The following is a 26,084-nucleotide window of genomic DNA, read 5'->3' as shown; positions in this document are numbered from 1 at the left end:
GGGTAGAGGACCCGGAAGCCATCGCAGGAGAAGGCGCTGCAGCGGCGGAGGCGGAAGCGAAAGACGGCGGCGGCGGAAGCCAAACCCTAGGTCAGGTCGCTGCTCATGGTACAATGAAAGAAGTAGCAATCGTATGAGAGATTGGGCCGACCCGACGTGCCTCGTCGGGTAAGTTTCTTTCTATTATATACTGTGCACATATTACAAATACGGATATTTATTGTATATTTCTAACAATCAGAACCTCCTGAGGGACTGTTCTGTTTCCGGCTGGTATTTTTTGGAACAATTGTTTTAATTGTCATTTGACATTATAAGCCATAAACGTTCGAATTACTGTCTTATAGGACGACTTGTGTGAATTCAACTATTTGTGACATGCAAAGACATTGGAAGATCTATTTTGTGCTTCTCAAATATTTTACCCCATTTTTTTAAAGAAGACAAAAGACTAATATTCCATTGTTTGAGAAGAAGGTTTTAGAGTGTTACAAAGCCCAAGGTCAAGGTAAAAAGTCAAGACACACAAAACAAAAGGTCACACGGCCAAGGACCACATCGTCGCCTTAACTTTAACTAGATTTAGATGTGCACCTTGGCGCACGATCCCGTGGTGCTCATGACGATATTTATTTTATATAAAGACTATATAAATTAATTGCTAATATAATAATATATTTCTTAGGCTCACAAAGAGTTGTCGGTAAAAATTGAATTAGGATAAAGCAGACGAAATTACAAACGGAGCAGCAAATTTAGTGTCACGCCTTTGCCCATAACCCAGTCTTCAACATCGATGGATGTTTTGTAAAACGCTTTATAACAACCTTAGAGGACAGAGACAGCAGAGTAAACATGATTACCGAAACCATCGCAAAATTACACATATAGTCTAACCGACCAGCATCGGTGATAACACTTGTGTTGAAAAGCGATCAAACAACAGAATCGAGTTGGCTATAAACGACCCTACTGGTACTATAGACTGCACACCAGCTTTTTGTTGATACAACCTTGATTCCAAGTTAACAAACGGTTTGACTTGCCGCATCAGGTATTCATATTTATCTTCTAGCTGTTTGAGCAGTGTATGACCATGTTGGTTGCTTCTTCAATGTATTTGAAGATTGGATTCCACACACCTTCCTGTGTACACAGTAGCACCTTCCAGCTGCAATGTAGAGTCTTGAAAGTACAGATAAAAAATGGGCGAGAACAGCATTAGGAAAATTAGAAACATCATGATGTTTTTACTAACGTCTATGTAACCTGCAGTTACATTACAAAGTAAACATGTGCTAAAAAAGCAAAAAAGTTCAGTCTATGTAAATCATCACTGAGTGTATATGAGAAACACGTGAATGTGCTTTTAGTATACAAACCATTGAGAAGAAACTTTGAAACATCTTATTTTCAATTCAAATTTATTTGCAGAGGAGCCTACATGAGAATAAAAATAAATGGCAACATACTTCAGTGTTCCGCTGCAGACTACACAAAAAGATAAAATGAGACATCAGCCACACCAGCTGCCCCAACTGCATCTTGCGGAAGCGTCAGCGCGTCGTTCCGTTGGTACAGAGATTACCCTTTCATTCCTTTTCTGCTTATAGGGATCCCTCGTAGCAATTGCCCGTTCAATGTGTTGGATATTTTCTCCGTAGAGTTCGCCCATGATCACAACATATGAGCAGTGAGACCAGTGACATGGCGAGAGAGACAGAGTGGGTAGCAGCTACTTCTATGGATATACAGATGCAAATCACAATCTTGTCCCCTCTTACTTATGCCAAAGATCTTTGATGTTCCATACAAGTAAGGATAATGCATATCAGACTCCAGATCTCAACTTTTGTGAGAACTATTCGAAGAAACCGACAATAGCCGATCACAGAAACTACATAACAATTTGTGAAAGCATACATAGAACTCTTGGAGAAATTGAAGCCAAGTCATTTGTCCACGAATGAGGAGATAAATAGATTAAAAATATGTTGCAATCATGTCTACATGTTTTAATTAACTGGGAACAAACCATTATGCTAAATGAAAATTCAGTCACTGAGTCTGAGGTATCTGAAAACGTTCACACAAATAGATTTCTATCTTAAAACATGCACAAAAATAGATTTTTGGTAATGCAAAACTAATCGGCCTTGGTCTGATTGGCTCGCATGCTATTTCTTAAGGAGGTTTTCAAAGATTATTTATGGATATACTATATTGTCATTTGTTGGTATTCACCAAGAGCGTTTCCAAACTTTGCTGATTTCTTTTATTGACTCCTCTTAAATGTGCAGGAAGTACATGATCCAGCTAGTAACTGGATACCTTCCTAGTGTCATCCTTGGCGACATGGGCAATCAAAATATAAGGATAGAAGTTACTGATCAATGGTGTATTTTGGAGATCATGTATTTCACCAAAGTAACTTCTTGAGAATGGACGGCTGGGCCACATATGTTTGGCATATACACTCTGAAAAATATATAGAGTCAAATTATTTTCGTAACATTCACATATCTGCATGTGAAATATTGAAGGAAGAAATATCTAAAGCCTTAGTTCTAGCTTACCTTACACTAATTAGAACTACAGAAATGTGAGAATCATATCTGCATGTCAATTGATCAGTGCCACTACCTATCTGCATAAAAAATTGAGCAATAAATGTATGAGAGCTAAATTATAAAAATCACCACCTCGGCTGAATCCTCTACAATGTTTTCAACAGTCAGCACGACCAAGCTATCGCAACATCACCCTCTGTCGCTCTATCATATCATCTGGGTTCAATGGGAGTTTGGATCTAGAATAGAGAGAGACGTAAAGGACAATTACCTGAATAACTGAGAGGAGGGAAGCGAGGAGTATTGCTTGGATAAATCAAAATCCAAATAGTTTTCAGTATAGAGCGGTAGAATTGTCAAAAGTAAACCATTAACAAATTACCCTATAAAAAATAAGCCAATTAGTAAAAGAAAGAAATATGAATCCCAATTCAGTTCGCAATATAAAGAGTTACAAAAAATCTTAATACATTTCTAACTGACATAACAATCCCAATCCCAATCTCAACAAAATCTTGAATGGAGAAATTGGAGGTTCTCATGTGAATGCAGTCCCAACCGTCAGCAGTCCCAGTCCTAACAAGATGGAGTTAAATCTTAGTTTCTCTGACTGTCATATAATTTTCCAACCATATGAAGAAACGGTTGGCTGGGCAACCTAACACGAGAATAATGTAAAAAACAGTTTCAATATGGAAAAAACCACAGAAAAGTGAAAAAAAAATCATTAGATTCAGCACACACTCAAGTGCTCTTGTTAAGAAATGAATAAATATGAAGTCTAATTAATCGTTCCCTCATGATTGAAGAACATGGACAGTTGCTCACGGGCCCAATGTATTTTCTTTTCATAAACATTGTAGTATGCACAAAACATAGATGCGTATATGCTTAAAGAAAACGAGAAATGAATCATAGAAATAATAGTTTAATTGGGAGGGGCACAAGGACCTCACCAGGAAAGATCACAATCGGTTAGTGAAAAAGAATTATTACCTCGCAACTACGCAACATAACAGTAGAGATTAAGGCATAACTTTCAAAATAGGAAGTCAACAAAATTTGGGGTTCTATAGCCAACAAAACTTTCGCCACTTCTTACTCAACAAATTTCGGAATTGAAAAATATAAGCTTCAGTGGAAGGCAAGAAGGTAAAATGAATATATGTCTATGTTTAAAGGGCTAATTCTGGTATCCCGCCGTAAGAAATGTCAAAGAATGGCCCATGCATGCATAAAATATAATCTAATGGTTGAAAGAAGGCAAACGAAAGCACAAGATGTAGTTCAAGTGACAATTCCCAGCTCAGATTTTTCTGAAGGTAACAAAGGAATAAAGGAGAGCAGAACAGAGCGTACAAGACTGTATCACACAAGCATAGTATAAACTTCTTAAGTGTGAGAAACTACTTGTCCCTATAATTCAAACATCAAGGCCTACTGATTTTTTTGTGGTGGCGCATTTCAGCCGGTGCCTAGAGCACATAATTCATGTTGTTACATTACCAGACTTGTCATATAATTTTGTAACCCACACAACATAGAAAGATACATGACTCGTATTGTGAAATCATGTTAAGTTCAGCTGTACATTAAGACTGAAACATGCAGGAACAAATATTCATATATAGTTTGCCTTTATGAGGTCAGAATGCATGGCTCCTTCCAATAAGCTAATTGTTTATTAGAGATAGATTACTGATGCTCGTGACCAACCAACTATTCCTTATGATGTATAGATCAGTCAAGATAGACACAGAGGGATGGTTGGAAGTTGCGCAGGGTAGATGTAGGTACTGATATCTCAGGAAGAGGCTACACGAATGATCTTTTGTCTAACCTGGACATTAAGGTCAGTATTGCAGAACACCAATGATAGGCTTGTTGTCAGGACCATTGATAATAGTCCCTTTGCTTGGATCAGGATGATCAATAACAGGCAGCAAGTACAGCACCAAGCTCATCTGCGGCGTCACTGTCTGCTCATCTTGTGATTTTCCGAGGCTAATTCAGCCAGTTCTGCTTGTAGAGTTGGTGCACGTTCATGATATGCCTCTGCCCAGGATTTAGGGACAATCCAGAAGTACCTATCCATGTTCTAACATGTGAACAGGACATCAGTTTCTGAAAATAACAAAGCAAAAAAAAATCTACATTAGTATATTCCTACAACTTCACCAATTGATATATCAGGAACAAAAGGCTATTATTATCAAACATCATATGATCTGGTTCTCTCACTGAACATTCAAATCATGCAAGATCACAAGAACCACACACAAACACATGCTTCACTGTCAGATAAACTAATCAGAATGATGCATCGTACCTTCAGAAGCCAGTCAGAGGATTTCTCATAGAATCACCGATCTTACATCACTCAATATGATCCACCTCGCAGCTGCCAACAGCAACCAAAACTATCAGAAATGCCAACTCGAGTATTAATGGAAATAAAAAAGAAATGAAGAGGAGATTTACCAGACATTCTTTTCTTGCTCACTGCAATGGAAATCCGACTAAGAAAATTCAGGAAAACATAGCAACTTTAAAGATAGTGGCCATCCACCTCTCCCTTGACCTGGAGACGAAGTACAACTTCCTTGTCATCGTCCTCGGCATCTCCTCGTCAATCCTCTCCAGCAGAAATGCAAATAAATAATAGCAAGCAAAATTAGCAACAGCTTGTTTCAGCCACACACAACAAGAGTAGCCTTGAGATAATTGCACCAACAAGTCAACGTGAAGGGAGGCAAAAGAATCAGAGTCTTTTATAACTTGGAGCTAAAATCAACTGATGAAGATGGTCAGCTGGGATTAGGGAGTTTTTTTAACGGTCGATACATTAAGCATTTTATCTCTGGAAGAATGGAGCAGAACTAAAGCCTAATTTAGCACGGTTCCAGAATGAGCAACATTTCCAAAATGAATGAAGCAAAAATAGTTGATAAAAATGGCAGCAAGCATTTGATTTATCATCCGGATATTAATAGGTAAGCATGAGATGTACCTGAAATTTAGACCAACAAACCACATATACTTGAGGCAGATCCCGGTACTCAATTACATGCACATATTTTTCGCTGTTGAAAGACTGCAAGGATTCTGTTATACGATATGTCATCAGCAGCTCCATCTGCAGATGATATACCTCTCGAGTGAGAAATAGCAGCAAAAGAAGGAAAAAGAAAAAAATGCTGTTTTACGATGCAGATGGCTGCAATGCTTCAACTTTAAAACTTGGGACAGAGGCCCTAGTAGATTACCTCCGTAAAGGAATCTGCTTGCCGTTTGACCCGAGCCTGAATTATCCATTTACTCCCATGGAAAAACGGCCACAGATCCTTGGGGCTGCTCATGGAGGGACGAGGACAACAGGGGAACCACGCTCCACAGCGCTGAGGACGACGACATCGATCTTGTTCCCTTTAGCCATCTCCCAGCCACCATAAGCAGACCTGCGTCATTACCTGCTTCAGGTAACATTGGGAAATATAAGTTTGGAATATGACCGAGTATTAGTCAGCTGAGAGCAATAATCTAAGAGAGAAATCAGATTATGAGTAAAAATAGCTCACATGAGAGTGGCTAATAATTGCAATAGTCAGTTCTGATCACCTGTGAGACACAATACAAACACAAAGTAGAGTTAGTAAGTACGTGGATCAGAAAAACAGTAACGAATTAGAACTTAAATGGTATACAACTATTTTTTCAACTGGCTCACAATATTATTGTATGCTAGGTAGCTGTATAAATCCGTGACGCACTAAACCATGTGAAGCAAATGTCAATTTAATGGCATGCTTTAAAGTAAGAAATGAATGAAAAAAGTATATCTTTGCCTACAGCAGATAGTTGAGTGATTTCAACAGGCCAACACATTTACATTGCAACTTCCGATCTAAAAGCAACATGAAGTGACTACAAAAGTTAAAGATAAGTGATTTGGCAATAAATCCATGATCATAGATAAAAGAACTTGTCATGATATACATGAATGACGTTAAAAATTACATCGGTCATGAAATGGAAACAATATCAGGAGTAATATTTTAAAATAAGGGGTGGTCAGTCCACCTGTACAGGCTCCTTCTGTAGATTAATTTGGGCTAAGTACGAAAATAAAGGAGGAAAAAATTGCTTCTGTTTCCAAATACAGAATACCTTATTTCCTTTACAATGAAAAATCCAAACAATCAGCACCAAGAAGTGTTCCTTTACATGAACAAAACACAAGAAAAAATAAGGTGCTTCTTCAGATCTGGATGCATCCATACCATGGCAGTTCATGCCTTGCTTCAATAAAACGGATCTGGATCTGACGGGAATAAATTCATGGATATTGGAGATGAGAGAGAGAGGAGAAGGAGGTGGAGGAGAAACCTGTAGGTCTCCAACAAGAAACCTGTACGTTTCCAACCAACGAAGAAGAGGACGGGACAGGCAGGGTGTTGTGCTTCTTGCTGGTATCCTTGAAAGAGGAGGTTGAAGAAGGTTGGACGAGGGGATTGGGACAGTACTCCTCCGCGACCGCACCTTGCTCGCCGGGGATCTCTCGCCCGAACCGTGGCGAAGGTCGCCCGCCCCGCCCTGCCGCGCTGGCCCCTGTGGAGGTCGCCTGACCGGCCGCGCCGCCGGCGGCCCCTGCCGGAGGTCGGCCATGCCGCCCGTCGCCCGCGCCGGCTGTTCCAGAGAGGACCGTGGTGGAGGCAGAGGATTGGAGAGGCTGCGAGGTGAGCGATTGGGGGAGAGGCGTGCGGGGATTGGGAGGAGGACGGGCACAGCGACGGGAGAGTCTGGGCCGAGCGGGCTTCACAGGACCCGTGGATAAAATGCGGGTCTGCGGGAGGGCCTCGCGCCCTGGATGGAATGGCTGGCCGAGATCGCGCCACGTCAGCTCGATCGGACGGCCCAAAATCCAAACGCCTGTGAGAGCCCCATGGGGGTGCAGCAATCATACCGTGAGATTCTTACACGGTCGACGAGCAGTTCCGGAATACGCGTGGATGGAAAGGGATGCCATGGCTCTCCTGGAATTACCTCTATTTTGAACAACGATGCTCCACCAATCTTTGATGGCTTGAGCAACATGCCACTCACTCGGGTTGACCACATGGAGGCCAAGCCATCAAACTTTAATCATGAAGCGGCATTTCAAGAAAAGATGGGAAGAGGATTCTTGGACTTAGTTACAAAGTTCAGAAAGGCTACAATGTCGCCATCCACGCTGCCCTAGCCTATCCACCGTCCAAATTTTATTTTGGAGTACCAGCCAAGCAAACATTTTGCTTTTCACAGTCGCCCAAGGCCTCCAAACCTTGGAAGGCATGGTTAAGGAAGTGCAGCCCTCACACTGAATCTTGTAGGGAGAGTGAGGGAAAGATTTTCCAAAAGTTTGACAGATTGAGCAATATGCTCGACAGTAAAGCCATTTTTGGGTGATGCATTTTTCGCAAAAGTTGTTCTCCAAGGCTTTCTGGGCGGTGCATTTTTTCTTGTGGTGTAGCTTGAAGATGAGGGCTCCAAGAAAATGGCCATCCGCCCAAATTTATCATTATCATGGGCGTTGCCAAGTTCCCTAAGCCGGTCAATGCTCTTGGGGTTGAGAACACTAAGGCTCCCCTTATGCTCTTGGAGCTCCTTTAGATTTCTCAGATGTTCTGCCATTGCTCGCGGAAAATGTATTATAGGATACAAAGTGTATTCCACCTGACTATGGCTTATGTTATTTTGATAGTTTCGAAGGAGTCCAATTTCGACAAAAACAGACTATAAATGCAAAATTACGGCCCCTAACTTTTACACAAGTGGTGGATTATACTTCCCACCACTGTTTCAATCATAATGCTAACGTAACACCCACGGAGTGTGCTTTTGAGACTTTGAAAGATTCCTAAACTGTTTCTAGATAAAACCCCAATTCACGTCAGTTTGAGCGTGTGTTAAGTAGGCTTGCTTGGACGGGATCAAACGTACATGTAAGAAGACCAACACAATCCGTAACGGTAGTCTGAAGAATAAAGTTCTTCGGAATTATAATGGGCTCAATACAACAGTAGTACAGGATTAAAAGAGGTCCCCTACAAATCTGTTGCAAAAGAACTCCCTGAAAAAACCCAGTTCCATGAGGCAGAACAGAGGAGGTTGTGTGAAATCATTTAGAACCTGTCAGGTGGCATCGAATCAAGGGTGCGCCGCATTTTCATGATGGCAAAACAAACTGATTACCTTGCTAGACTTGTGTTGGGGTCTCAGTTATCAGTTGCCACATTTTGTAGTCGCATTGCTACTGACGACTGTCTTCTGAAGTTGTGAATTTGAATGGTCCACAATTTCCTCCTGTCTCTGGAGCGTGGTGCACGTAGCACATTATCTGGCTTGTTAAAACTACCAAAGATTCTGCAAAATAGATTAAATCACTAGCTTGAATTTTTATTTTGATATTTGAACTTGAAATCTAGTACTCTAGTGCAGATGAGTTACTTGCCACAGGGAAAATATTGTTCAGATCAAGAAAACATAGATGTGTAGCGCATGAGTGCTGAATAAACTATATTGTGACATTACATCACAATCACTGTGGTTCCTAGAAGTTAGTCCATCTTAGGAAATTTCCATTGCTTTTCTTGGGCCATGGACCAACCTGATTCCCTCGTACCAAACAAGTGATACAGGTTCGGAAGTTGGATCTGATGGTGGTTCCTAGAATAAACAAAGTACTAGCAAATATTTCCTTTTTGTTTGGTTTCAAAGCCCATCACAGGTTAATAGACTAGATTTTGATGTGCGCCTTGGCGCACGATCCCGTAAGACTCATTGTAGGAGGTAAAATGATAATACATCTTCTTAGGTTTTACAAAATATAGCGAACCACACTAAATTACAAATAGAAAATCATTCATTTATATACCACCAGTTGATTCTGCCAAGAGCAAACTAATGGTTGTTGATTATGCCAAGAGGAACAAAAATAAGTGAACACCAAAATCATCATCTACATGTCCAGCATGGTCTTTAAAACTCATGGCACAAAGGACATAGAAAATTAAGCCGATTACATATTATCTGACAGCACACCGACTCAATAAGAGGATCTATAGAGCTAACAACACAAACACGAGACACGGTCATCCGAACTAAGAACCCGCAAGAACATACAGCGCAAGGTTCCTATAGGCATGCATTCCCTAGTAGTTTTAGTCACGAACCACGAACCCATAGAAACCCTGCAATAGGCGCACAACTTGCATGGTTGATTCCTCGTACGGAAATCGCAAACCAAACGACACAATTGACCAAAAAAGAACCGGGTGGGCGGCGCGATCCCGTGGGATTTGAACCAATCTACAACATGTATAACAGCAGTGAAAATTATCTTAGGTAATGGGGATGCATTTTACATGATTTATAAAACAAATACATCAAGATGAAATTATAACTGAAACACGAAATCAGAACGGAGCAGCATACACTTATATACAATGAGGGATATACATAATAACTATTATGCAAGAGTAGATTGGTAGAAAAGAGAAGACAGTTAGTAAAGTGTAGAATGTACACCGAGAATGTATTAAACGCAATTAATGAAACCAGCAGGAAATCAACAAAGATAACGGTAAGTATATACACATGGTTCTGAGATAACAGTAGGTATATACACACAAGGTAGTACTCAGGTAGTACTCAGTACTAAGTTCTCTACCTACAACAGAATACAGAAGGTAGCAATCTCAATCTAGGTAACGATGATCACACCTCATAATCTATGTTGAATTCGAAGACGTGGATCTCACTTTGAGAGTGGTTGGCCTCAAAGTCAAGGAGGATGGAATTATGCTTGCCAAGCTATCTTCATGCTCATAGACAGGGTGTGACGGCAGAAGACGGGAAGATACGTCATCCCTTTTAGCCATGATGACCAGTTGTTGCGTATCTGCCATCATTATTCATGTGTCAAGAAATAGAATCACTTTGAAACTGGCAATTCTTCAACAATCTAGATTAATGTATATAATCTACCCTAAGGATAAGTTTGGTAGCCAAGTAACAACAATTGCATGTCCCCTCTCGACTGACTATACTTGGATGCTTGAACTTCTGAAGCAAAATACAGTAACAACAGTAGCAAAATAGTGGTAGCGAAAGCCTCAAACATAAGAAAATGTTGAACAACAAACAATACAATAAGAGACCCTCTTTCATGAATATCAAGAGAGCAACTATTTAGCCAAAAGTAATTAAGTGTAGACACAGAGTAAGCTCACAATATACTTCCATGAGCCGAACAATCAAGTCAAGAAGGAAAAATTAAGCACGGGTGTGTAAATAGAGAGAGTGATTGTGAAGCAATAGTTTATGGTGTAAAAGGGAACATTGATAAATTCAGCTCTATGTTGTCAGACTAAAGATATCCATAGGTAGATCGAGAAAAGGAGATAGCCGATTTCCAAAGTCTAGTAATCATACGATCTGATTTGCTGAGAAGGAAATGTCCTCTTTCTTATTTTTCTGGAAAGTCATACAATATAAACAATATCTGAATTTTGAATGGATTTAACTCCAAGGCAATTTATGAACTATTCTTTGTTTTGTATGGCTTTAACTCCTACGCGATTCATGAAATAATTGCCCATACTTAATCCATAAGACCAAAAATGAATACAAACGGGTCCTTCTCTTAATTAAAGCCAATGATACATTTCCTATATCATGTCATGAGTAAATAAAAAAAATGAATACATCAAGTAAAAAAACTAAATATTATTTGAATATGCACCTATAAAGTTGAATACCTTTCATAAGATCATCAACCTCATTCCATATTGCAGCTTGTAATTTTCACCCTTGATTCCTGAATCACTTAACACTATATCTGAAGTAAAAATATAACTTTCTAGTGACAACACCAGCAGAAATACACTGGCATATTCAATCTGAAGCAGACAGTAGCCCAGATTCTGTTAGGAATCAAAATCTATATGAAGAAAATATACGCTAAATATCTCTTACTAATGTGTACAACACCAACAACAACAAAAAACACAATCGCATATTGTTGAAGGGAACACAACATATATTTAGTTCCTAAGTCTAGTTAGGAATGAAAAGCGCTTTAAAAAGCAGAATACTTGGTCATGATGCACTTACTGTAGTTACTTTGCTAAATTATAAAGCACATTAAAAAATGAGGGCCTAAGCAACCCCCACTTCATATGGTTGATAGACACATTAAAGAATAAAAACTATCTTGCTATCACAATATAAAAGATGCGTATACATAGGTGTTGAGCGGTTATAAATCCAGAGTCACCATTCCTATAAAAAAACTAAGAAAAATTGGCGAATAAGCAGGAAAAATATTGGCTGATCAACCATACCAATATGTCCCCAGAAGCAAGGAGCATCCTGCTTATGGGTTGACAGACACATTACAAAATATAAACTATCTTGCTATCACAATATAAAAGATGCATATACATAGATGCTCAGCAGTTATAAATCCAGAGTCACCATTCCTATAAAAAAACTTAGAAGAATTGGCCAATAAGCAGGAAAAATATTGGAGTATTGGTTTAAGAACATATTGGATACCGCCAAGTTATCCATAAGAGGCAAAAGCGCACCAGCAATCCCAAAATACATTTTGTGCGATAGGAGAAGGAACTCTTAAATTTTCCATCTGAAACAACTATTATCTAAGAAAATGGAACAACACAATAATTTTATTTCAGAAAATTGGAACTTGAGGCTCATCTCTGATTTGATGGCAATTTCTTTTCTCATCAAAATAAAAATACAGAAGAAATTGAGAGGATAAAAGTCAATATGACACCAACCATTCAGTTGCTAGCACTTTCCAATTAAAATATGGCAGAATAATATACTGTACTTTTCCAGTATTGAACTAATTAGAGTTGCCAGTACTATGCAGGAATGGATTCGCTATTTTTTCGATGCAAAAGAAGCCATATTTTGGGAGTGGCTTGCTGCGCAAGCCCCGCACAGCGCAAATGATAAACAGACAGAGAGTAAGTAGACACGGAGATTGTATGAAAATATATTACACCTAGCAGTAGCATTGTAAGAAACGTGTCTTGCAGATAGACACTACTCAGACAAATGGTCTACACAATCTCACCTCGATAAAAGTTCCCAATGGTTCTCAATTAGCACCTAATACAAAAAAGGCATGCAATTAAAGACAATGTCAGTTAAGGGGTAAGAAGCGTCTTTCAAATCTCCATAAAAAATCCAAGTAACACCATCCATTTGTTTTGTTCAGATAAACCGCGAGCCTTTCACATGTAATAGAACAAAGCCTTGAGCCCAGCGTAGAAACGTCATAGGCAAGTGAAAGCAGAGTATATCATCTAAAGTAGATAGAGACGATGGATACTCACTTGCAGCTGATCTGTGGCACTGAACTTACAGACAATTAAACATTAAATTGTGGGCTGAAACTGCATGACAACCTTTCAGGCAAAATATCTAAGCCCCGACAACAACGCAAGTTACATACTTACAACCTATCTATTAACCCAAACATTCAGCTGTTATTTCACCCTTGACAAATATAAACCTTTCAAATATAATTAACTACTAATTACATACTTATGGACTACTCACTTCTTGGGTTAGTTCAGGGAATGACTTCTTCAGCTTACTAATACTATCAGCTCACAGAGCTTTCATGCCAGTAAAACTTCAAAATGACTATGATATTATAGAGATAAACATTTTTAACAGTTTAAAAATAATGCACACCAGAGTAAATAACCTTGCTTTACAGCCCATTTTCCATTTTCCTGATACAAGATATATGTCATTTAGTATTAGACATATAAGTTACTAAAAAAAAGATACATCACCGGGCACATTTAGAGAACAATGACATACCATGCTAACATCAAAATCCGAGCCTCGGTATGGGGAAACTCAAGATGAGAGGAAATAATTTTGATGCCTTCTGGGCTGTTCCAGTAAGTTAGAAAACAACTCATTCATATGTAATAGCACCTCACAAAAAAATACCATATAACTGCATCAAAATGGTACGTGACTAATGAATGAGCTTACATAAGAATTAACAATGACTACTTCTGTTCACTAATACTTCGTGTATAAGACAACTTAGCTTTCCAAAACATCTTATATTAGTGAACGGATGGAGTGCTACATCATTATTTATAGTGATTCACATATAACAGTCTTGTTCTAATATGGATGTTAATCCACTATTTAAAGTTATATCTACAACTTGGAAATGAAAGGAGGACTACTATGAGAGCAAAAATAACGGCATACACATGTTTGGAAAATTGTGAAAGAACTTACTCAATCATGCCAGATGAGCTATCAGCATAAGTATAGAAAAGCTAGTCAATCCATTCTACTTCCTTGGAAACAACTTTAATGGAACCTGGAAATATATGGAAACGTTACTACAAATAGACCTAAGTAATATGTGGTTCACTGTCAATATAGCACATTAAATAACTTATATATGCACCATATCTGGAAGGAGCAAAAGGAAGGACAAGGTCGATTAACTAAATAACACTACAATGACAAACAAGGTCTTATCGAATGAGTAGACCCTCCAAAATAAAATAAAAAAGGTGCAGAATGTTGTCACATGCTGATCTGTACATATATGGGATCACCTAGAGTTCCAAACACATTATGGAACAGATTCTAAAATAATTTGAACCCCAAAAATGAACTTGTGCAGCGTGGGAGAAAAATGGGAATGAAACAAAGATTAATACTGAAGCTTACCATTTAGCACATTTAGTTGCAGAAGGACCAAATGGCTAGATCACCCAAACCTGAAATGTACCATGAATCATGCAAACATTAAATAAAACGTGAAATACAATTAAGTTTTCCAATCATATAAAAATCTATATAAGCCAAGAAAATGGTCCAAAGTTCACTAAAAAACAGTACACGTTCGTAGAAAAAAAAGGTGCAACAACATAAACTCAACGGTTGTGCTAACGAAGATAACAACAGATGATTCTGTCATCCCACGGAACCTCAGTGTATTTACATTAATTCAAAAAGCCCTATCACCCAAAAGGGCAAATTAATTTTATGTCCACAGTGCAGCACAAAAGGCAGTAGGCAAATCACCTTTGGTAATCAAATGTATCTACAAAGGAAGCATAGGATACGAATCAGTAGTCCACCTTGTGTCGAAAATAAGAACATCCCTCCTTGCTTCACAAATGGTCCTTCCTGGGAACGTGAACACAACATAAGAGATTGCAAAGATGCTGCCAGCTACATCTGTATATGAAGGAAAGGAAACCAGTTGTCTTGGTGAGAGTAGTATGGTCTGCTCATGCACAAGCAAGGAAAGAAAAGGAAAGGTCCACAATTAGTGAGTAGTCCACCTTGTGTCGAAAAGGAGCACATCCCTCCTTGCTTCACCAATTGTCCTTCCCGGGACAGTGAGCACAACATCAGAGACCGCGGAGATGCTGCCAGCTACATCTGCAAATCAAGGAAACGAAGCCAGTGGTCTCGATGAGAGTAGAATAGTCTGCTCATGCACAACCAAGCAAAGAAAAGGATCGGTTCATATTTAGTGAAATTTATATTCGAAGGGAAAGAGAACACAAAGTACTGCTAGACTTGAAGAACACATATGAAAGAGCTCTCTTCCGATTCACAATTAGTGAAATTTATATTTAAAATGTATACATCATGTGGGGAAGAGGAAAGCTAGGAAGTGACAATAGAGATGAAAATCAGGGGACAACATCTAGTATTTAAGAGGGAGGGACGCGGGCAATGTAATGGTATTTAAGTGCCCAGAAGCCTACTTAAGCTAATTATATCATAAATGAATATGAAAGGGAGAAAATAAAGCTTATAGCTCCTATATAAAGTATAAAACCGACCACAACCAAGCAATTTCGTCCCATTTGAACTTTTGATAACATCTACTCCAAGAATTAGATACTCAAATAGCACTATTAAAGACATTACAAAATAGAGTTTTTACGTCTGGAAAGAGGTACTGAAGCATACATCTCAATTTAAAATGTCAAGCACATAAGAATCTAAGAGTAAAAGAGTAAGATCTACATCAGCTTTTGCAGGCTGAAGTAAATAGAATAGCTAATATATGTGCAGCTAGAACATATGTAAAATATTAGAAACCATTCCAAGTCCTCACAAAGTCAAAAGAAATGTGTGTAACTTTAAGTTGTACCTTAGCATTCAATTTTAACCATAGATGATGAATTGTATCCATGGATAAAACACTAACCTTGTATCTAAAAGATTATGGTCAAGATAAATAAGTTTAGTGGTACCTAAGTACGCATGCTACTTCTGAAAATAGTTATTTGGTGTACGATTATTAGTGATCATGAAGTAATGGAATTCCTTTCATTTCTTCTCTTGGCTTATTTATACAGGAATGCATGCAATGGAGTTATAACAAAAGACAACACAGAAGCTTTATACAATTTTAGGACAGTGTGCACTGTAGTTAGTAAATTCAGAGATATGCATAGGTTACAGTCTGCTGTAACAAAATATCCCGATACTGATCATATGGCTCTGTTTTAGCTCTTGTCTACATTCCTACATTAGACAAGGAAGTGTGAATTCCCCACTTATTGGCCAAACCACACCACGACAGTTTTCAAGTTTCCGAATACGACACTATTTTTCAGAGATCTGCAGGTAACTGTTAAAGTCTGCAACTCGCATGTACACCAGCGATCATATATATACTAACAAGAAGTGAATTTGGCGGAAGATACAAGACGGTTCTCATGTCGCAAAACACAAATCTCTACAGAACAATACGTAATATACAATGTGATTTTTTCCCATGGTACAATCAGCTTAGTTAAAAAGGAATGAACCTTAACTTGACTTATGGTACGCAGATCTAGAATGAACACATAAATGCTAACCAAATCGTTTCCTTCCTCACTTGACCAGTATTATCGTCCAATTACTAAGCTCCTAGCCTCCTTTCATTTCTGATTAAACATTACATTAGTTTGATATGTGTCATGTTTGTGATGACACTGAAATCTGATGTTTATGTATCTGCACATGCATATTTATGTACACGGGATGCCACCTCTAAATCGGGCAACATAGAAGAACTTGGCGCATGCATATTTTATACACGGGATGCCAACTCTATGTATCTGCGCATGCATATTTTATATTCTCACAACCATGTATCAGATCAACACAGAAGAAAGCCAAAAAAAAAACATATTATTGGCGCAAGTGTAAGGTTCTACCTGATTGGTTGAGGATTTGGGCGCCTAAGCTCCGGATAATTTCTCATCGCCGGCGTCAGCTTGGATGATGGGTGCCGACAGGCTCAGCGTGCTCCACCGATAGGGTGACGCTGCAACACCAGGCAACACGCCTCGTGATGCTCAAGACATCTGGCCTTGCCTTGTTTTGGTTGCTGCTTCCCGTGCCATGTCATGCCGCTGATGATATCCACTCTCAAAGGGATCAGTGGTTCCCTTCCAAGTAATCTCTCGGTTTTAGTCTGTGGTTATGGCAGTGGCAGAGACATTGACGATCTGACTCTCCTATAGCTTCAACCTGTCAATTGGAGAGCAAACAGAGCTAGAATTCAAATACCTACAACCAGGGAGAATATCTGAAATTATAAAGTATGCAAGTATATAGCCAAAGAGGGGACGCATCATACAAATTGTGAACTTCTTTGATGAGAGAATACCAAATAAAGTATTCAACATAATCTACCCGACCAATGACAGGTTAAATCCTAGCTTGCCATTATATAAGAAATCTGCAGATGTTTCTGTATCTCACGCTAACTTTCAATAGAAAACCACCACCGGAATTGGTTCTTCTATTTATTTTCTTCATCTTAACAACGAAAGATAGAAAGAAGAAATAAATACAGACATGTGCTTCTTCCACGTTAAAATCTGCACAAACAGAAACAGCAAGATCTGGGGAATCAATATGGCAAATTACAACGTACCAATATATTATGCCAGAGAGCGAGTTGCCAAACAAATCAAAAGAAAGAAGTGAACGTCAAGTACATCATTTTAAGATATCTGCATGAGCTGCATTGGCTCACGTTCACGCCATATATGGAAGTGGAAGAGAGGAAAAACAAAGAAAAAAGAAGTGGTACCTGTCAATGCTTTGCACACTCTGACATCCAACTCTGGAGGCAATCTCAAAGGCACCACTACATTTCCTGCAATATCAAGTGAAACAATATTAATCTCTCGTTGTTGTATGAAATTTGGTCTAAAATTGCAGACGCAATAACATTGCGCCAGCAATAATTTGGTCTCAAGTGCTGCAATAACAAAATCCTCCAAACAAACCAGAAGAAGAAAAACTGAATCACCATTGTGTGAATGTTCAGAAGCCTTTTTCTGGCTGGTCAAGTTCATTCTCTTCTTTTCCTGCCTAACTTTGAGATGAGAGTTTCTCTTTTGATAAATGTGTTTGCTCCTCATCTAAAGCTACATCAGACCCAGAACAAAATAAAATTAGAAGTTCATCTAAGAGTGATTAGAACTCGAAATCTGGAGGAAATGGTGCCTAAAAATTATCAATTTGGGAAGGAAAAACTTACATCGGCACCCTCTCTCATGTTGTTCGGAGTTCAGCCCATCTCGACTCGACATTACCGTCCGTCTCTGTGTCTACAGAGAAGCATCTCCCTCTGGTGCTGCTTGGCAGCGAGGCAGTAGATCGAGGTGGAGCTCGAGGCGCTGCCGGCACGCCCCGCCATCTCCATCTAGGGCGGAGCTCGAGCAGCCCCTCCTGCTTGCGCCGTCGATGCGCTGCTCCTGTTGGCCGGCGGTCGTCCAAGGAGGCGGAGTGGCGCGGTCACGCGAAGGCTGGGGGTTGAAGACGGAGAAAGGGAGAAGGAGAAGGGCGGGTGGCCAGGGAGGCGGAGCGGCACCGGAACGGCGCAGAGGACCAGCCGGAGCAGGGAGGTGGCGGCTGGGATGGGGGTGCGGGGCAAGAGGAGGAGGCAGACAGAGGCGGCGGCTGCACGCGAATGGCTAGGGTTTGTTCCAGGGGGCTCTGATTTTGTCTCACCTCACACCCATTCATGTCCAATCAGCGAACCAGACGTGGCCTAGACGCGAGGCAAGCGACCCAACCGGCCCGCGCGAAGTGGCTGTCGTGGATGCGCTGTGAGGCCCCCGTTGGGGGGCATCTATTATAGGTTAGATGCATCCCACACATGTGAGAGTATAGCTTCTAGAGAATCTTTTACGTAGTAAATTCATGTGGCTGTCCTGATTTTGTTATGTGTTCTTACCAGTCAGATTATCCTCAAGATTAACATTATGTTGTCTGTGTCTAGAACTCATTTGTGTGTTTATTTTGCCAGTTTGTTGAATAATAAAGGACCCACGGGGACCCAAAAGTACTGGGTTCAATGCAAAAATAAAAGCAATATGATAAATAATTGGCAGGGTCGTACCATTTCTTCTATGTGAGCAAGTTTGGGCTTGTTCTCCTTTGATTCACACCACTGCTTTAGTTCAGGGCAGAAAAATGTTTGTAACTCTCTGAGGTTGGTGAGCTGTTGTATGATTTCCGGAAAAGAACCAATGCCCTTAAATCCCCAGATCTCAAGTTTCTTGAGAGAGTTGAGTTCTCCTAACCAGAGTGGTGGTGATGTCATGATTTTCCAAGAGGACAAATGTAGTGATTGGAGGGGTGATAGGGCTCGGATGATATCTGAAGAGCTGGTCAGATCATTGCAATCGCTGATAATTAATTTAGAGAGCCCTGGGAGGTGGTGATCTCCACTGATGTAGAGGCAGCTTACAGGATCCAACATCTATTTTAGTTATTGGAGAAGAGGAAGCATCGGTTCGCGGCACACTCTCTCCCCGTGACAACAGTACATTATCACTGTTCCATATCACCCAGTAGGCAGCTCTAGGGAGACAGGGTCTCAACCTCAACTTAGGGCAATCACGTATCTTCAGTCTGACAAGGTTGGGGAACATGAGCTTGTTCGTACCATCCTCACCACTGGAGTATATCGTGATCCATTCCTCCAGACTTTCCATACCAGTTAGTTCAAATCTCTCCAGTCGAGGAAATGCTCTCGCTCCACCGTTGAAGCCCTCATCAATTTTCGCAATGTTGTCCATTCTTTCGAGTACCAATGATTGTAGGTTCGGTAATTGCCCGAGTGGTGGTAGGTTGCTACATTTGGGCAAATACACCATCGTAATGCTGATAAGATTTGGGAGGTAATGACTAATATTCAATACCCAAGCTGGAAAGCCGACACAATCATAACCTCGTATCTCAAACTTCTTTAAAGTGAAAGGTGGCACTAACTCTCTCAACACTTCCATATCATCCACGTACTTCTCAGCGTATACAGTCCACTCCAATTTCAATTCTACAATTCTTTGTTTTTCCATCAGCTTTATACTCTGCACCTCTTCTGTAGATTTCACATTTTCAATTCTACTTATGTGCAGTTCATCAGGATTTGCATGCTGAAGCAGGACAAAATTGCTAGATTCATCATCACCGGCATGCACCACAAAGTGCGGCAACAAGGCAAAAAACTTGAAGCGGGAGAGAATGGAATTATCCAGTTCGTGGCAGCCCTTCACATTAAGAACCTTCAGATTATCCATGTTAACCATACTGTCTGGAAGCCTTGCTAGTTCGTCGCAACCTGAAAGGTCCAGTGTGTGTAGCTTCCTAAGGCTGCCAATACATTCAGGTATACTAAGAAGATATATATTCTCAGACAAGTCCAGATGCTCTAGATTGGAAAGGGCACAGATATGGCCCATGAAATTGTCAATTGGATCTGTTAATGAATTGTCAGACAAAGAACACCGGCGAGTGGAACTTTCAATTTGATCTGTTAATGGGACACCAAAGATAGCACGAATGCACCGTGATAGATTTAAATACCGGAGTTCAGTGAGATTGCCAATGACTTCTGGTAGCCCTCTGAGATGATGTCTGTCTGCTTGGATCCAATAACGCAGTGCCAAATTCAAATGTTGGAGTTTGGTAAGGACTCGCAAAGCTTCCGGGATACCATTAACCATATAACATTGTGATAAATCCAGATGCACCAATGCTTTAAGCTTTACAAATGATTTCGGGAGTTTCTCTAATCTCCAACAACCTGATAAATCAAGATGCATTAGATCTTCGATATTGCCAATTGACCCCGGCAATGCTGAAAGATTAGAAGATCCACATAAGTTTAGGTAGTTCAATTTTGAGAGCTTTGTGATACACTTGGGGATCATTCGATCATGCACCCGCGGAGCACTAAGATATCTCAAATGCTTCAGTCTACCAATAGAACGTGGCAACTTCTGTAAGGAGCATTCGTTTAAATCTAAGACCCGCAGGTACTTAGCTGACGAAAATGCAGCCCCACAAACAACAATTTTGCCACAGTCCAGAAAACGTAGAGTCCTTATCTTCGCAGGACAAATAATAGATAAATTCAATGGCTTGCTGCAATCTGTGAGCAATGCATACAGGCAACTGCTTCCTCCAATATTTCCATTTTTGCTAGCATCCAGAACTTCATTAGCCATGACTGATCTTGCAAGGTCATGCACCAGGTCATGCATGGTGAACAATGTAACATCTTTGTTGTGCAATTGACCAGTCTGTAGCAAAAGGACTTCAGAGTGTAAGTTTTCTGTAGTCCAATCATTTTATATTAGTGTATTATTTATAAAATATATGTGATGAAATTTTTAGTATACCAACTGAAAAATTAGTGGTCAGACCGTCAGAGGTGTGCATAGGAAATACTAATATAGATTCCTGAAACTATAATTAAGGTAAAAAGAGGAATGTGAGCCTACTTAGACTTCAAATATAATTAGGAATATATAACCACAAAGACAACTTTTGGTAAGAAAATATGCCAGGTTTAGTTTCAATATACCCCCACCTAGGATTACGCGCTAAGAGCCGATTCATTGTGGACGGCCAAATACCAAATGAATATAGTTAATTCTACCAAACTAGTGTATCTTTACTTAAAAAGTTGAAAGTGGAACAGAGGTGGATGCATAAAGAATGATGAAATAATGGAGTGTGAGAAGTCACCGAGAGTGTAATCGTCCTCTTTTATTTTGTGTGTGCGTGCGCCTCATGATAGTGGAGGGTTATATACAAATTATAATATATATATATATATTGGAATATTTGAAAGAAAAAAAATGATGTAGCATGCTGATTTTTCTTACGTTTCAGCACTAGCCCTAAATTATCACTATAATATTATTTATTTATAGTTATTTACTAATGTACTATAGTGAAAGTAAATGGTCAAAGATTAATTTGGGATACATGTGAACTTCTGAAACACCATTCATTTGAAAATAAAGAAAGTTTATTGTAAGTCGTAACTTTCTATTATGTCGTAATTTCAATATAATGGAATGCTTGTGTTCTCCGCCTCACTACAAAGATACTATGAGAGTTGCAGCATGTATGTCCCTTATGGTTATAATGGAGAAAAGAAGAACATATCAAGTGGAGGATGGAGAGGAGTGGACAGCCTCTCTTGTGGGAAGGTAAGGACAAAGAGTTGACTCTTTCTATTGATGGCATGTCTTTCAAAGAAACATACTGCTCCAGTTGTAGAGCTTGACTAGAAAATATCTAGCTTGGTAACTTGCTACATAAGATAACTCTTGACTAAAAAGGTTATTTCCTTCTTCTCTTTTGCTCAACTTGGCAGCTATGTAATTTATACAAATGACTAGTCTGCAGAAAAATAAAATTGTCCAGTTGTAGAGAAATGCAATAACTCACCAAACCTGACTTTGAATGTTGAAGGAAGGACATGCCCAATAGATGACTAACATAATTCTCACCAATCTGCCAAGTAGAGAATATGTTCACTGGCTTGATGAAATCAAGAGCCCTCCATTGATGAATCAGATCATCTTTAACTATATTTTGACCTTTAGCAAAGGTTGCACAATAAGCAAAGCATAACTTTAACAGTGGCGGCATACTGCTATAGCTTAACTTCAAGGATGCATGCACATGATGAGGTGAAGATGCATCTTCAGCAGCAAGTATGTTCCATATTTCACTCTTTTCCACCAATCTTCATTCATCAAATGTCATAGACCGTAGCATGTACCCAATAGATTGAGCTGCTAATGCCACACCTCCGCACTTCTTTGCGATCTCCCTCCCTACCAGTTCCAAACTTTCTTTATCAGCTCTAGCTTCGAAGGCACATTTTTGCTTAATTATTGTCCAGCAAAGATCATTTGTTAAGGGCTCCATCTTGAATGGTTCAACTGTACACATTTTCATTGCAATCTCTTCATCACGAGTGGTTACTACAACCACCTTGCGCCCCTTGTCAACCTTTAGCATACATTGCAAATCTTCTAACCGAGATGGATCCTTCTCCCACAGGTCATCTAAAACAATCAGAATCTTCTTACCAGCAAGTACCTTTGCAAGGCGATTATGTATCATCTGCCTTTCAGTCATCTGGATCTGCTCATCTGAAACTTGCGAAATTATGGAGTTGCCAATTTTATTCAAGTCAAAATTCTGGGACACATAAATCCAGACCTTGCAATAGTCTTTGAAGTGGCTAGAATTGAAAACCCATTGTGCTAAGGTCGTCTTGCCAATGCCTCCAATGCCATATATTGGAAGGATGGTCTCTTGGGCCATGCTCTTCGATAAGGAAGCAAAGATTTTACGTCTTTCCTGAAGTCTTCCTACTATGAGTGCTTCTTCGACATTTGATGATGTTTCCCGTACATCGACAAATCGATGTACGTTCGAGCTACTGTCTGTTGCAAAACTAAAACTCTGGTGTTGACTTGTGATGGCCTTTAGTTCCTCTCTCATCTTCTTCATCTTATTACCCATAGCAATCTTGGAAACAACTGTATGACAGGGAACCATAATTGCCAACTGCAAAATATTTACATTGATTCTTCAGTAACTTGGAAAATCTGAACAATTTTCACAATGTGAAACTCATACTTACTCCCTACCCCACAAATAGAAATAAAGCTTCTCAAATGGACATATTAAAGGGTAAATAAGGTTTATCAAATGGAGACACCAGAAGGTAAGTAAGATATTCTAAAAGCACAATAAATTCAAATCCAGTTTAATGGAATAACTGGGTTTAGCAAAGCGCATGCTGCATATAATATATACCTTTCGGGAAGCTGGTATGGTGTTGGCTTCGAATTCATCAATCAGATTGGAGCTGTCATACATGGCGTTCTTCAGGCGATCAAGCCACAGACGCACTGCCGCATCCTTGATAGACCTCCTCTCAGCATCCACGAGCACCACCGCTACCGACTCCAGCAGCATCCTCAACTTTTCAAGGTCGTTTTTGAAATTCCACCGCAGCCTGGCTTGATTTCCAATGGCGGCCCCAATCTGCTGGGTCACCACCTTGAGGACGGCAGAAGCAAGCATGCCCCCAACCACTTCCATGGTTGCTCTGCAATTTCTTTCCAGGTTGCCCTCAGTTTGTGGCGTGTGGAATAATTGGTGCCATTTATGCTCGGATGAGACGGATTAGGCAAAAGTATTGTTGGGGATACCAAGCAACATCGATCAGTTCCTGAATGTCAGTCAATAAGGAGAAGAATCTTACAACAGCACCAAAGCTTAATTAGTCAACAAGTGCATGTACCTACATTGGTTTTATATAAAAACTTAAGCATCAAGTTCTTTCTCCACTTCAACACGCAACTAAAGAAATACCCAAGGAGGTACAAGGTGCACACAGAGAATTGCTACAGGGTTGTCCTATTGGGAAATGAACGACAGCTACATATCAGGTACTGAGTATATAGACCTGGTCAAGTTACATACACGGCGTCCACTAGTCAAAAGGATTATAGATGACACTATTCCTTAGAGAGTGGGAAACTTGGTGTGACGCTGACTAGTTAGAAGCAGACAACAAATTTGACTTGGCAATATCCATATAATGTGGCCATGGCAGGAAAAAATATCGCATAAATGTACCTCCTTAAATTAAGTATGGAGAAGGACATGCTACCTTTGGTCCTCCACCAAAATTCCATTGGACACTAAATGCTTGACATAATGAGATACTCCCACCGTCCACAAATAAGTGGACGTGCGGGATTTTCAAGACAAATTAGTAAAAGGGGAGAAAAAATGCATTGGGAAGATGCAACCAACATCTCTCCCCTCTTTAATTATTTCACCTCCAATAGGCTAAGTGCATGTATAAAATTAAGATAACATGTGCTAGATATTATTGGGTTTGATTTCCGTGCAATGAGAGAGAAATAACTTTTGCTAATTTAAAGTGCATTGGGAACATAGAAGTACACTCTTTTATGGACAAAGTTTAAGGCTAGATGTCCACTTATTTGTGGACGGAGGGAGTACAACGTTTATGTGCACCAGCGAATTTCTGGTAGCTGAGCATCCAGGCTATTTCCTCGATCTGTAGTCTCCCGCTCCCCACTGCTGCTGCCACCACAAACATCCAAGAATTGACCCCTGGTCTAGAATTATTCATGTTGTCAATGTAGGGGGTTTTTGGGCAGACATCGGATACCTCCTCGCAGCTTCTCCCAGCTCTTGTAGCCTTGCACATCGCTCGTGCCTGACGGAGTGCTTTCCGCCTCGGGTGACGGTGCATAATGTGTATGTGGATTGATTTTTCTAGAGTATGAGTTACTACAGAGGACCTCCATCCCCATTTACCCCACTCATAGAAGCCGCCGCCCTTGCCTCTCCGTCCAACACCGCAGCCTGCCAGAAGCCCAGAACTTCAGAATTTCGATGTTTCAACTAGGAAAACGGACAGTTTCAGCTTAATATTCACATTTTAAGTGAAATACAAATCGTAACTTTCACACCGAATTTGAAACTTGAAGCTCAAAATTCTCAAAACAAATGGACCGAAATCTACATTTTTTTTTCGCGAAAACGCAAAGCTTGCGTTTCGATTCATTGATAGAAAAGGAGTTTACATTACAAGCCTAAGAAAAGGCCGAACGCCCCCGGTACACACCCGACACTCAAACTAGACTACGACAAAAAGGCTGAAAATCCGTCGAGTGCTCCTCCAGGACGCTGCAGAGTGAGCTCCTCCGCAAGACAGAACCCTTGCCGATGAAAGTCGCAGTGCTTGTGCATCGTCGAAATTACCAAGAGCACACCCGGCCGCAGCCAAGACGCGTACCACCTGAATCCCGCGAGCCCACCACGGCTCAGCTGGGAGCATTGCTGCTCTGGCCTCGACCCAGATCCAAGGAACGCCGTCGGCGCAGCGGCTAGCTCCCGGCAACCTCGACAGACGTGCAAGCGTGCAGTCTTCAGCAGCCCGCCAACAAACACAGAGGCCAGCCCACCACTGCGCATCCAGAGGCATGCTCGCGCTGTTCGAGGAAGATCCTCGTCGCGCAAGCCACCGCGATAGCACTCGAGAGGCCGGCGCGCTACCTGCATCGCAAG

At 40.3% G+C, this 26,084-nt stretch overlaps 1 protein-coding gene and 1 pseudogene across 2 annotated transcripts; both read right to left on the bottom strand.

Moving 5' to 3' along the window:
* Positions 1-844: 844 nt before the first annotated feature.
* Positions 845-24,547, bottom strand: LOC127294096 (putative disease resistance protein At3g14460; annotated as a pseudogene).
* On the bottom strand, positions 10,143-18,736 carry LOC127294099 (uncharacterized). Of its 2 annotated transcripts, XM_071818811.1 has the most exons (11): positions 18,193-18,736; positions 17,962-18,073; positions 17,740-17,805; positions 17,406-17,524; positions 16,856-17,171; positions 14,975-15,074; positions 14,712-14,867; positions 14,355-14,404; positions 13,911-13,995; positions 11,369-13,547; positions 10,143-10,509 (listed from the first exon to the last, which is right to left on the bottom strand). In XM_071818811.1, the coding sequence occupies exons 1-5, from the start codon at positions 18,208-18,210 to the stop codon at positions 17,079-17,081; spliced, it is 408 nt and encodes a 135-aa protein (XP_071674912.1). In that variant the 5' UTR covers positions 18,211-18,736; the 3' UTR covers positions 10,143-10,509; positions 11,369-13,547; positions 13,911-13,995; positions 14,355-14,404; positions 14,712-14,867; positions 14,975-15,074; positions 16,856-17,078. The 2 variants fall into 2 exon arrangements, with proteins under 2 accessions (XP_071674912.1, XP_071674913.1); XM_071818812.1 differs by lacking the exons at positions 10,143-10,509; positions 11,369-13,547; positions 13,911-13,995; positions 14,355-14,404 and having other exon boundaries at positions 14,474-14,816.
* Positions 24,548-26,084: the final 1,537 nt, after the last annotated feature.

This window comes from Lolium perenne, chromosome 4, assembly GCF_019359855.2.
Source record: "Lolium perenne isolate Kyuss_39 chromosome 4, Kyuss_2.0, whole genome shotgun sequence".
NCBI lineage: Eukaryota > Viridiplantae > Streptophyta > Magnoliopsida > Poales > Poaceae > Lolium > Lolium perenne.
The sequence above is the reverse complement of the archived record's forward strand: the minus strand, read 5'-3'. Positions and strand labels throughout refer to the sequence as shown.

Bases quoted from the DNA above. Each gene is read 5' to 3' on its own strand.
- LOC127294099 (XM_071818811.1), bottom strand. The intron at 17,806-17,961 runs GTGATTCAGTTT...TTGATATTGCAG, and splicing joins TTCTGAACATTCACACAATG to GAAATGTAGTGGTGCCTTTG. The intron at 17,172-17,405 runs GTGAGATACAGA...TCCAATTGACAG, and splicing joins GTTTTCTATTGAAAGTTAGC to GTTGAAGCTATAGGAGAGTC.